This window comes from Oryx dammah, unplaced genomic scaffold (assembly GCF_014754425.2).
Source record: "Oryx dammah isolate SB20612 unplaced genomic scaffold, SCBI_Odam_1.1 HiC_scaffold_13, whole genome shotgun sequence".
Taxonomy (NCBI): Eukaryota; Metazoa; Chordata; class Mammalia; order Artiodactyla; family Bovidae; genus Oryx; species Oryx dammah.
In genome coordinates this window covers 15,633,241-15,646,156 of record NW_024070197.1, presented here as the reverse complement: position 1 = coordinate 15,646,156, position 12,916 = coordinate 15,633,241, and the positions used below count along the sequence as shown (strand labels likewise).

The following is a 12,916-nucleotide window of genomic DNA, read 5'->3' as shown; positions in this document are numbered from 1 at the left end:
TAGCCTAGGCCCTTGTCCCCACAAGAATACCACACAAAGAGGTTATGGTCACCAGTGATGAGTGCTTTACCAGAGAACATGAGTCAGGAGAAGTTACACGGTGAGGTGAAGTGGGGTGGGGGGGGAGTAGGGACACTCCCCCAGGTTGGCCTCAGCCAACGACGTCCCCAGTCCCAGGCCCGGTCCCACTGTCTCCCCGCTGGAAGCTGCAGCGGTTCATCTTGAGCTGAGTCAGCTGGATGTAGCGCAGGACGTTGGTGTCTGCAGGAAGCAGGGGAGGCGGGCAGGGCATTATCTGTGTGTCCTGGGGCAGCAGGTAACATCCACACCACCTTGGCTCATATGTCATGGTCCCCATCCTCCACTGGCTCCCCCACACAGCCTGTGTCGCCAGAGCCCTTCTCACAAATCCCAGCCAAGCAGGCAGAGCAGGACGTGTCACACCTCCATACTTTCTTATCTGTCATGCCTTCAGCCAGGCACGCCTGAGCTCAGAGACTCCTGTCACACTTCTCACCCTCCAGCAACACTGGAGGAAGTGTGTTCTCGCCAAAGCCCTTAGAGGAAAGCTCTCCTCACACCCTGGGCCATGCACCTGTTCACTGGTTATTAATACAGAACTGAGTCTTCTGCCTCCTCCACCCCATGTGCGCGTGCACACAGACACACACACACACACCACCCCCGCCCCATGATCTCCCACCAGGCAAGGAACAAGCCTCCACGTCTGCCAACCCCTCCCCCTGCTAATTTTCTGGCATTGCCAGGAAAGGTGAATGAATAGGTGAGTGTGTGAATGGGTTAGTGAAGTAGGTGAATGAGTTTGAGGGGGGATAGGTAAATGGAGACGGAGGCGCAGGGTGGAGGGGCGGGGGGCGGAGGTTGTGAGTGGCCAGGAAAGTGACTAAATAGGTGAACAGAAGGTATCAGGGTGGGTTAATGACCGAAGAGCTGAGAGGTGGTTGGGTGAATGCCAGGAACGACAGGTGAGTGGACACGAATCACTAGCAGGTGAGTGGATGAGTGTGTGTGTGTGAGGAGTAGATGGGTAAAGAGTGGGCGTGGGGTAGGGGGCACAGCACTCCCTGAAGCCGCTCTGCCCTCATGCTCCTTCCCTTGTTTCCGCCTCTCTCCCACCCTCGCTTGCTCCCACCCGCCCCTCACCTGTGGGCTCCCGGCTGCGGGCCTCCTGCAGGTAGCGCAAGGCGCGTGCATAGTCGCCCAGGTGGTAGAAGGCAATGCCGGCGCGGTAGGTAGCCTTGAAGTTGCCCTGCTGCTTCTCCAGCACCTTGAGGCAGTACTCGCGCACCCGCTCATAGTTCACCAGCTCCGACTGCAGGAGGCAGGCTGCGGGAGCACCAGAACCGGTGCTCTCACAGCCTGTCGACACCGAGGCCTGGCTGATCGCGAGGAGCCCGGCCTTCAGGCTCCAGAAAATCAATCCCTTCCGTTTCAGACGGCGGAGCCCAGCCTACAGGCTTGCTCCGGCCACCAGGGAACGCCAAGCTTCTGACCAATCAAGACAGAATCAATCTGCGCCGCCGCTAGAGGGCGCGAAAAACACACAGCGGGACTCTCGGAGCTTCCTTAGCTGGGAGGTGTCTGTTAGGGAGAGTACTAAGGGCGATCTCAGAGATGGTGAGGGATGGGCCCTTGAATGACTCCTCCAGGGTAAGTTGTTCTCACCTGGGATTCGCAGGTGGCAGCCCAAAGCCCATTTCCTGCATCCCAGCTCCTTCCATCCCTGTGGTCCCCTAGACTCCCAACACCTCTCCCTAATCAAGTTCTTAGTTCTTCCCCCACCACGTAGACCCCAGTCCTAACCCCCTCAAGCCTCCAGCCCCCACCCCAAGGCTTGAGGAGTGCCTCTCATGTCCTGCCCCTCTGACATAGGCACTCTGCGCTCCCCGACGGCCCGTACCCGTGAGAGAGTCGTAACATTCCACCTCTGTGTTCTCCACCAGGCGCCGCTGCTCCTCGCTGAGGCGGGCTGGCCCGGGGCTGGTGGCAGGCCCGGGGGTGGGGGCGGGCAGGCCTCCAGGGCGGGCTCCCTGCGCCGCCTTCAGCTGCAGTAGCGCTCGATGATACTTGCCGATGGCTTCCCGGAACTTCTTCTCCCGGTAGCAGCGCTGACCCTCCGCCTTAAACGCCACGGCGGCCCGCAGGCTGCTGTCGAGCGCCGCACCCAGGGCTCCCGACGCTTCTGGGGTAGGACTGGACCGAGCCGATCCATGGCGGGGGCTGGGGCCCGGCGGGGAAAGGGCGGGAGGCGGGCGCGGCGGAGGCTCCGGGGCAGCGCTGAGCATCAGCACCGGGGACAGCGCGCCGCGCTGCATTGTGGGAAACTCCTGCGGCCGCCGCTGCAGCTACCGCATCGCCCCCCCGCGGGGCTGGTCCCCACCCTTTCTCCGCCCCCGCACCTCCGACAGCCGACTCCGCCTGCCCCCTATGGGTCTAGAGAAACCCCTCAAAACCCCACTCTTTTCAAAACCCTTCTTCCCACTCCTCTTACCTTCCCCACCCTGCTGCTTGCTCTCCTCCCCTATGCCCAGAGCTCCCGAACCTTTCTAGAAGGAAAGAACAAGTCTGGGGGGAAAGAGCAGGAAGATAACCTCACGGAAAGCTGGTTTTCAGACCGGTAGGCATCTGGCATAGTTGGGTAAGAACACAGGCCATGGATTCAAGCTGCCCAAATTCCTGCTTATGTTCTCACTAGTTGTTGACTGGGACAAATCAAATTACCTGTGATTCTGTATCCTCATCCGTGACACGGGGCTATGATAGCAAATGTGGAACACACTCGTTTATCTGTGCAACAAACAAATATTGACTGATATCTTTCTGTGCCCAGTTCTGGGACTGGGTGATGCTGGGACATAGGCGGGACTGAGAGCACCTCAGAGTCTACCCTCACTGGGTTCCTTGGCAACTGGGGAGACAGACCGGTGATCAGACAGTGGAAGCCCAGAGTGGGCTAACCTGGGAGGTAGAGGCAGAGGGGCCAGGGCTGCAATGGGGGAAACACAACGAGCTCTGCAGATCCACAGGAGGCACACCCGGCATGGGCTGAGATGGTGAGTGAAGACTTCCCGAAGGAGGGGAGAACTCGATGAACAAGAGAGACCTGCTGCTTTCCCTCAGCTAGCTCACTGTCTGGGTAGAACAAGACAGCGAGAAAGCAGTCAAGTGACAGCGCAGCGTGAGGGTCACAGTCATAAAAAATGCGCAGAACAAGAAACACACGAGAGATTTTCGAGAGAAAAACAGAGAATGATTGTCCTGCAACCCTCCTTAGCCGCTTAGTGCTGAGACCTTGAGTAAGCTCCTCGGTCTTCCTCTACCTTCCTTGTGTGTAACATGGGGATAGCAAGTGAGCTTGCTCCCAAGTAGCTGCAGGAGCTGAATCGTGTTATGTAGGTAAAGCATGTGGGACAGTAATGACCAAATAGCAGCCAGTGTTCCTTATCATTCTTGAGACTGAGATATATGATTGTAAGTGCCTGACTCGGAGTCAGCGTCCACATAAACTAGTTTCACTTATTTTATTTGGCTCCACTGGGTCTTAGTTGAAGCATGCAGGATATTTCCTTACAGTGCATGGACTCTCTAGTTGCAGTGTGTGGTATAGTTGCTTTTAGGCATGAGGGATCTTAGTTCTCCGACCAGGGGTCGACTTAGCATTGCCTGCATTGTAAGGTGGATTCTTAACCACTGGAGCACCATGGAACTCCTGGCACATTCATGAATAGTTGTGGAATGAATGAGTGAATGAGTAACTATGTATAGCACCATTACCACCCCCACCAAGACCCTAGCCTGGGTCTCATTCCCAAGCATCAACCCTGCATTTCCACTGTCCCCTCCCCCTCCCACAGCAGTTCCCACCCAACAGACCCAAGTCGGAACATGACACCTCTCATTCCAACTGCATTTCTATATTTTACTGTCTGAGTCGCTCCCTGATCCTGTGAACACCCTAGTGGTGAAAACTTCCTCTCAGCACCTCCAAACCTAGGCTTAGTTAAGAGTCTAATATTCCCGAGACTATATTCCAGAACAGCATCAGTCACCTTTCTGCACCTCAGACGTGTTTTTAATTGAAAATGTGGAAACCCACTGATTCATAACAACTATTTTCTGAGCAAACCTACTAATGTCTGAGTGCTACAGGCTCAGTAGAAAGAGGGGACAACGGTACCAGCTCACAGTTCTGCTAAGATGCAGTGCTAGCACTTCCACAGTACCTACGAGGTGTCAGGCACGGTCCTAAAGCTTCACGTTTGTGTTAACTCACGTCCTCATCACACCACCATGAGGTCGGTACTATAATTATACCCACTGACACTGGGGCACTTCAGATGTTAAATAAACCAGACCCCATTTAACAAACTCTTGCTATCCAAGGCCCATACGATCACAAACTGATGACCCTCGCAGGCCAGTATATGTGATGTGTTGGATTTATGCAACCGTTAAAAATACTGAATTAGTTGCCAACATATAAAAGCAGAGATATTTATGGAATCGCAGATTTTCAACTTCCCTTACGAACAAAATCTGAAAACCTGGCACCATGAAGGTGACATTCTTCATGACTAGGAAAGGCATTCTCAGTTTCTCACAGTCGCCCTTCCTAGTTTCTCCCCAACCCAGAGACCAAGGTTCATTAGCCCGCGTTGCTATTTTCCTCTCAGCGTCTCTAATTTCCCCAAGTATTTGCGTTTGAGATCCGCGTTTTTCCCCAGCTCAGCGGCGCTTGTGGAAGCCCGCCAGTGCCCCCTGGCGGCGTAATCCAGAATTCTCATCTCGTCTCCAGCGTGAGAACATCCAATCAGGTGAGTGGGAGGCCCGGAAGTGACCAATCAAAAACTAGAGAAGGGCCAGAATTTGACCATTGAGGATAGAGAGCGCTCGGAATAAAAACTTTTTTATTGAAGTGGGAAACCAACGCACAAGAAGAGTCTTTTTTGCTGGGGTCTCCGGGATCAGGGAGGCCCCGGTGGGGAGTGGCGGAGCAGGCAGGCGGCGGCGAGGCTGGTGCGCTGGCGCTGGGGCCTCGCGTACTTGAGGAAGACGGCGGCGCGGCCGGGCGCGGGGCCTCGGAGCGCAGCGCGGACCATGCACGGCTCGAGCGGGCCCAGCTCAGCTCGGCTGCGGCGGAGAGAAGGAGAAAGGGAGGTGGGGCAAGAATAGCGAGGGACACGACACGACCTGTCCTCGGAGCTTGAGGCTGAGAAGACAAGCTGACTTGGGTACCCGGGGCTGCTCAGGGGCTCTCTCGGGGTCAGACACGCCACCCATCCTCCAGAGCAACTGGAGGGGCGCCGAGGGGCGGACCCTCTGTTCTGTCCTCAGGGCGCGGCTATGGGCGAGCCAGCACCCGCGGAGAGGAAGGAGTGGGGCTGAGGGTGGACAGACAGACAGACATCCAGCTCTACCCTAGGCGCACGGACTGGAGGAAAAGATGATCACTCTGCCCCGATGACGGGGTTCGAGCAGCTAAAGGGTCATCGCATTCGCGGCCAGGAGGAAAGTTGGGGAACTCGAGGTTTGCAGACCCCTCATTCGCAACTCTGGAACGCAGTTAGAGCATCTTCTGGGCCTGAGGAAATCCTATTTTTAACCCTAGGACAAAGTTTAGGGCCCCCAAATCTGTATAAACACCCCATTCTCTGAGACACCTCCAGAGAAAAAGCAAATGGGACCCCACCCAGACTAGGCAGTCACCCCATTCTCTCGCACTCAGGAAACAAGTCTAGCCCCGCCCCCACATAATTGACTCATATTCTCTGAGACAGTAAAGACGGCGACAAAGAAGGTAGGCCCTGCAGCCACAGAGACCCTCCACAGCGGCCATACCTGTAAAGCGCCGGCTCAGGCCCGGAACCTGCTCCGTCGAGCACTCGGTGAGCCAGGCTCAGCGCCGCAGCTGCACGGCGACCCGGCTCCCACCCTGCGGCTTCGGCCTCTAGCAGAGACAGCTCCAAGAAGTAAGTGGCGAGAAGCCACACCTGCCGTTTCCGCGGGTAGCGTGTCAGGCCACACCCCTACCCGCGAGGCCATGCCCGCCCGCACAAGCCATGCCCGGACCCACGAGGCCGCGCCGCGCTCCTGCCCCTTGCACCTGGGGGCCGCTCCGGGCCAGAGCAGCAAGCAACCCGAGGCAAAGTAGCGGGCCCGGGTGGTGCAGCCGGAAATCCAAGCGGCTCAAGATGCGGCGCTCCGCGCGCAGAAGCTCGGCCCGCGAGAAGGAGCCAGCGCCCAGGAGACAGAGGGAGGAGGGCTGGGAATTGGGGGAAAAGAGGTGGGGAAATCTTCGACCCTAGCTCGTTACTCCCTGGACTTGAGCGCCTGGGATCGTTTCAATCCCCGTTCTGGTCCTCAGTTTCCCGGTCTGTAAAATGGGGCCATTGATTTGCTGTCTGGAAGTCACGGAAAGCAGAGGCTTCACAGCCAGATAGACTTGGGTTCAAACCCTACCGTTTACTCACTGTCTGACATGGACATCCAATGAAGCTCTCTGAGATTGTGTCTTCACATAAAACGGAGATATGACTTCCTACTTCACCAGGCAGTTCTGGTAAGGCACTGCGTTCATGCATGTTAACTATACTCAAGAAGGACTATAGCTACTATAACTCCTCAAGACTGAGTCCAAGTCCCAAATGCTTGTCTTCTGGCAAATGTCTTCCTCTCTCTGGGCCTCAGTCTCTTCCTCTGTTAAAAGGACACATTGGTAGCCTCTACCACATAGAGACATGCTGGGATTCCAAGACTAGGTAAAGTGCTGGCTTGGCACACACTAGACATTTAATCTGTGAGGCGGGGAGGAATGGCTCCACCCTCCCAAGCCCCGCCCCGGAAGTACCTCGGGGAGCACGCACTCTTCCACTTTGCACGCCAAGAACAGGCAGGCCATGCCCAGCAGCTGCAGGCGGTGTAGGCGCACTCGGCTCGCGCGCAAGTAGGAATCAAGCAGGTGCACGGCCAGGTAGAGCGTGTCCCCCGCCAGACCCAGGTACTCCTGGGGAGGGGCGCGAGTGAGCACCAAGGTTCTAGACTGCTGCGCAGGCCCCTCCCTGCCCCCTCCCGGTTACGTACGTGCACCTGAACCAGCCAGTCCACCACTAGCGCGCGCATCTCCGGGGTCACGGTGCGGGGCAGGGCCCTCCGGGGCAACGCGCGGCACACCTGCGGTCGGGCAAGGACGGCTTCAGTCTCCACACCTGTGCCTGGCTTCCCTCCCGGGTTCCAGCCCTGGGTGCCTCAATCTCCTCGCATCAGTTCGACGTCCCGAGTGCCACATACAAACTGGCCTCCAACACCTCTTCCGAATACGCTCCTCTTGGGTGTCCCCATCTAGAACCCTGGACTTTGTTCTGGACGCCTCACTTTCCAGGTCTCCAGTTTAGCCCCAAGGACACAGGACTTCATTACTGAACATCTTCTCCTGGGTTCCCAGACTCCAGTCTTAGTCACCAACCCTCAACCCATCCTCCTCAGAGCACCCAGAGGGTCTTTCTATAGTATAAATCTGACCAAGGAACTCCCCAGCTTAAAACCCTTCCGTGGCTTTCAGTACCCTTAAGAGAAAACCCTAATTGCCCTCAGACTCCGGCCCTTCTCCAGCATCACCTATCCCCTCATCTCTATCTCATTGCTCTATTTTCCTCATGGTATTTTCAGCCTGGAGATATCTGGTGTTTACTTCAAAGTCTTGTCTTTTTGCCCCACTAGACTGCCAGCAGGGCAGGGATTTCTGTCCAGACCACAGCCGTATCTTGGTTCCGAACAGAGACCCTGGCATGGGAGAGATGCTCACAAGATGTGAAGTAAACGTATCCCTTCAGTATTTCTTCTGGCAATGCCTGTCTCAGAATCTGTGGACAACTATAGCCTGTGTTTTGGTTTTTGTGGCCCTTCTGAAATTATTGCCTACATTTGCTTGTTTGTCTCTGCTCATTGAGGCAGACTGTCTCGTGGTGTCCATCACGGCATCCCCAGTGCCTAGAACATGCTCAGAAACATTTGCTAATGACTCACCGAATAATTGATAAGTGGGTCAATGTGAGAGACTGCTGCTGCTAAGTCACTTCAGTCGTGTCCAACTCTGTGCAACCCCATAGACGGCAGCCCACCAGGCTCCCCCATCTCTGGGATTCTCTGGGCAAGAACACTGGAGTGGGTTGCCATTTCCTCCTCCAATGCATGAAAGTGAAAAAAGTGAAGTCGCTCAGTCGTGTCCAACTCGTAGCGACCTCATGGACTGCAGCCTACTAGGCTCCTCTGCCCATGGGGTTTTCCAGGCAAGAGCACTGGAGTGGGGTGCCATTGCCTTCTCCAATGTGAGAGACTATGTATACCAAAGGAGGGGCTGCAAACAGCTGAGGAGGCCGGGAAAGGGCATTCCACACAGGTACAGTGCACGAGAGAAAGGCCGAGTTGTGGGCGGCAGCAGTGTAAAGGCTGCAAAGTCAGCGGGAAGTGACGTGAGAGGCTGGTGAGGTGGGAGTTAGGGAAGACTTGTTGAGTGGGTGTTGGGTCAGGGAGTCAGCTTTGGCTTCCTCCAACCCAAACGTCCGCCTCTGCTGCCCTCCAGGGATGTGGGAGGCGTTAGAGTTGCCCAAAGCCCTCTGGTCCACGGGTGTCCCCCCAACCCCACCCCAACCCCACTCACCATGACTTCGGCGAAGATGTCCCTGGCGTACTCACGCTCTCCCTCCAGCCCCAGCGCACTCAGAGCCTCCTCCAGCCCCGGCGGCGCGCAAGGCCCCAGGGCCCTCTCCGGGCGTCCTGGGGAGACGCTCCTGCCCGCCAGGACGCCATCAGGGATTGAGGTGCTCCGAGGCTCTGGGTCAAGGCAGGCGTTTGGACTCTGCAAGGGAGAGGGGCTGGGGTCAAGAGCCTGGAGAGAGGCCCAAGCCGAGAGACGGGAACCTGGCTCCTGTATCTCACCAGCATCCTTCGGGCTGGCGTCAAGGGTCAAGCCGAGAGCCCGCCTCTTCCTGCTGGAGCGGAGGACTCGCGACAGGTGCTTTAAATGCGCGTGGGCGCATGCGTGCTGAGCACGCTTCACCTGGGCAGGTGCAGAGGCAAAGACAAAATGCTACACAGGCTGTCTCTGCCCCATCCAAACTCTCTAGGTCAGGCAGATGGCTCAAACCTTCTTTCTGCTACTTACTACGATCAGAAGCAGGCCCTGTGAGCCTCACTCTCCTCAGCAATAAAGCAGGGATTTCAAAACTTACCCGACACAGTGGTCCTGAGGAATTTGTAAGATTGTTAAATGTCCATCACAGGGATCAAAACCTTAAAGGCTCAAGGCAAGGGAGCTATAAAATCATGTAACAAGTATTGATAGAAGGCCTCTGTCCCTTGTGGTGGGTATTCAGGGATGAGCCTGTGGTCGCTGCCTTTACCAAACCCACAGCTTCCAGGGTAGCTGATCCTCACGAGTCACCGGCGATCCGGCTCGGTTAGTGCAGTGGCCTCTTCACTGCTCTTCCTGTAGCTGCCCTCCACAATCACCACCCATTGTGCAGCCGGAAATGATGCTGTGACCCCTAATACATCAGATTATGCTCTGCTTCTGTTCAAAACATTGTGGGCTCCCGTAGCCCTCAAGTGCAAAGTCCAAGAGGCCCTATTATCTTCCCACCCCCAAACATACCTTTGAGCCCATCTCCTATCCCCCTCACTCATTCCTCTCCCATCACACTGGCTTCCTGGCTCCGCCTCACCCACACCAGGCACAATTCTACCTCAAGGCCTTTGCACTGGCTGTTCCCTCTGTCTGGAACCTCCTCCCTCAGAGATCCTTCACTTCCGGCAGTTTCCTCAGATACTTCCTTCTCCATGAAAAAATGACATCCCGAGCATTTCCTGTTCCCATTCTATGCACGTACTCTTGCCTTAGCACTTACTGCCTTATTTATTGTCTCCCTCCTGGCTAGACTGTGAACCCCATGAGGGCAGGGCCTATCTAGTTTTTTTTCATTGCTGTATTCTCAGTGCCTCGAGGAGGCTTGCCAGTGTCAGTACGTAAATATTTGTTGAATGAATGAGTGAACAGACAGGAAGGGCTTCTCTGAGGTTATGTTGAAACTGAAACCTGTCAGAGGAGCCAGAAATGCAGATAGGAGAATGTTCCAGGTGTGTATGTCGTTGCGGGGGTGGGGTGGGGGCTGGTTTCAGGGGAAGCATGAGCAAAGACCCTGAGGCAGGAGAGCTTGCTATTTTCAGGTACTGAGAGGTCGTTGAGGTGGGAAAAGTGAACAGTGTGAGATGCTGGACCAGTAGCTTCCTGTCATACTTGAAACTCAAACATCTTACCATGGGCCCAAGGTCTTTTTGGCCCAGTTACCTGTTTAACCTCATTTTCTTCTACTTTTCCTAGGTCTTCACTCCTTGAGACACTCTGTCTTTATATTCCCCAAACGCATCAGACACCTGCCTGCCTCAGGACCTTTGCACTTGCCATTCCTTTGCCTGAACCGGATGAGAACCTGGATATGTATATGCTCAGAGGACCTCTACGCAGTGGGAGGCAGACCTCAGAGGTAGTGCAGGTTTGGCTCCAGACCAACTCAGTAAAGCAAATACTGCAATAAAGTGAGTCACACAAATTTTGGTTTCCCAGTGTATATAAAAGTTATGTACACTATTGTAGTCTGTTGTGTGCAACAGTATTATATCTAAAGAAAAAATGTGCATACCTTAATTTTAAAATACTTTATTGAAAAAAAAATGCTAACTATCATCTGAAAACAGGGTTGCCACAAACCTTCAATTTGTTTTAAAAAAAAAATGCAGTCTCTGCGAAGCACAATAAAATGCTGTAACAAAATTACTACAAGGGGAAAGTAGCAGCTTTACAGGGACAAAATCTGACAGACACTGTAACTGAGGAGTCAGTCATCAGAAACAGAAGACTGCCTGTGTAACTCCTGATAGGATACACCAAGAAGGGCACCTCATTTCAAGGAAGTTCTTTCAAAAACAGCTTACATATAACCACAAAGAAACACCAGACAACAAAACCTGATCAAAAAGCATTCTGCAAAATAACCGGGCTTCCCAGGTGGCTCAGTGGGTAAAGCATTTGCCTGTAATGCAGGAGGCAGGTTCTATCCCTGGGTGGGGAAGATCCCCTGGAGGAGGGCATGGCAACCACACTCCAGTATTCTTGCCTGGGGGATCCCATGGACAGAGGAGGCTGGCGGGCCACAGTCCACGGGGCCACAGAATCAGCCGTGACTGAGCGACTGAGCACGGGCACGCTGCAAAATAACCGTCCTGTAAGCGTCGGACAGACAATGGAAATGCAGCGTGTTACGTGTGGATTGAGTCGTTGGCTGGGACTTACTTTTTTTTGTATTCAGGGACCCTAATGTGATCATTAATGAAAATCTGATTAAGGTCCAAGAGAAAAGCATCTCAATGTTAACTTCTGAACTTTGGTAACTGGACTGTGGTTAAGAGAATGTTCTGGTATGGGGACAGACATATAAATTTTTAAAAAATAAAACTTTGGAGATTCATGGAAAGTTGTAGAGAGGACAGAGTTCGCATATACCCCATACCCACTTTCCCCTATGAATACTTTAGTGTGGTCTATTACAATTTAGTAAGCCAATATGGATACAGTATTATCAAACCCATGCACTCTTCAGACTTCCTGAATTTTTACCTAGTGTCTTCGCTGTCCTAGGACCCCATTGACTTCTTTTGGTTGACAGCTTCTTAGGCTTTCTTTTTTGGAACCTTGACAGTTCTAAGAACCCATGGTCAGGTCTTTTGCAGAACATCCCTCAACTGGAATTTTTCTGGTGGCTATTTTCTCTTAGATTGAGAGTATGCATTTTAGGAAGGAAGAGCCCAGGGGTAAAGTAAGATTCTAATCGCCTATCAAAGGCACACACAGCCCACATGATCCACCACTGTGTTGACCTTGATCACCTGGCTGACATAGCTTCACTTTCTCCACTGAAAAGTTGCCTTCCCTCACTTTTCACACTGTACTTTGTGGAGTGTCTTTGCAGCCCACATCAGAGGAATGCAGCGGTGTGGAGGGTGGGGGGGCGGGGTAGGGTCATGTTTCCCCTCCTTGAAGGCAGAGTATTTACAGAAATTATCTGTAAGTCTGTGCAGGTATGTCTCTTCCCACCATTTCCATCAGCACAAACTCATTTAAAGTATTTTACCCCTTGGGTGTAACCCAGTATTATGCTATTTATTGTTGCTCAAATTGCTTTCAGCTGTGGCCACTGGGGGCTCTTCCCCCTTGGCTCCCGTGCCCCTTCACATACCCCATCAGTGAGGTTTTGGTTTCAGCAGCTCCTTACGTTCCAGCACAAGATGCTCTGAATTCATCTTGAACCATCTCCTACTCCAGTCGTAGAATCACTGTGGTAATTCTGAAAGCTTCAAAAGTCTTCAAAGGACCCACAGTTACTTCAAAATTAAAGTTTAAAATACTTGAATTGCTACGCTTTAGGGGAAAGCTATCTGACATGTATTTTTAAATAGAGCAATTCTAGAATTTAGGCCTCAAAAACTTAAAAAGCACAAGCGCAGTAAGATGGCTTGTTACACTGAGGTTTATTACATTACTGCTGACAGCAGCAAGCAAACTGGAGACCAAGTGTCATTGGGGGGTAGCCGAGCCAGCTGAGGCGCCTCCACCTGGAGAAGTTTGTGAAGCGGCTGGAGGACCCTCAGATGCAAAACAGGAGCTGAGAAAGGATCATGGCCTGCGGGTGCTGGTACACTGGCAGGATGGAACCCAGTGGCTTGACGTCACAGGCACAGGGGTGACGTGAGGGCCCGAATGACTGCTCAAGTGCTCAAGGCCAGGGGTGGTTCGGACTTTCCTCCCCCTTTCCCCAAACGCGTGAAACGGTCTATACGCATGTGA

At 53.7% G+C, this 12,916-nt stretch overlaps 2 protein-coding genes across 2 annotated transcripts; both read right to left on the bottom strand.

Moving 5' to 3' along the window:
* Positions 1 to 42: 42 nt before the first annotated feature.
* On the bottom strand, positions 43 to 4,322 carry TTC9B (tetratricopeptide repeat domain 9B). The gene is made up of 3 exons (XM_040252818.1): positions 1,922 to 4,322; positions 1,165 to 1,347; positions 43 to 261 (listed from the first exon to the last, which is right to left on the bottom strand). Exons 1-3 carry the CDS (start codon positions 2,334 to 2,336, stop codon positions 152 to 154), a joined length of 708 nt encoding a protein of 235 aa, XP_040108752.1. The 5' UTR covers positions 2,337 to 4,322; the 3' UTR covers positions 43 to 151.
* A 589-nt stretch (positions 4,323 to 4,911) lies between these two features.
* Positions 4,912 to 12,712, bottom strand: LOC120872471 (cyclin P). The gene is given in 6 exon segments (XM_040252859.1): positions 4,912 to 6,011; positions 6,125 to 6,283; positions 6,869 to 7,024; positions 7,102 to 7,191; positions 8,678 to 8,892; positions 8,895 to 12,712. Coding segments are annotated over 6 exon segments (918 nt in total). The 5' UTR covers positions 8,962 to 12,712; the 3' UTR covers positions 4,912 to 5,780.
* Between the last annotated feature and the right edge of the window lie 204 nt (positions 12,713 to 12,916).

Bases quoted from the DNA above. Each gene is read 5' to 3' on its own strand.
- TTC9B (XM_040252818.1), bottom strand. From the start codon at position 2,336: ATGCAGCGCGGCGCGCTGTCCCCGGTGCTGATGCTCAGCGCTGCCCCG. The intron at 1,348-1,921 runs GTACGGGCCGTC...GTGCTCCCGCAG, and splicing joins ATGTTACGACTCTCTCACGG to CCTGCCTCCTGCAGTCGGAG. The intron at 262-1,164 runs GTGAGGGGCGGG...TGCTTCCTGCAG, and splicing joins CCGCAGCCGGGAGCCCACAG to ACACCAACGTCCTGCGCTAC.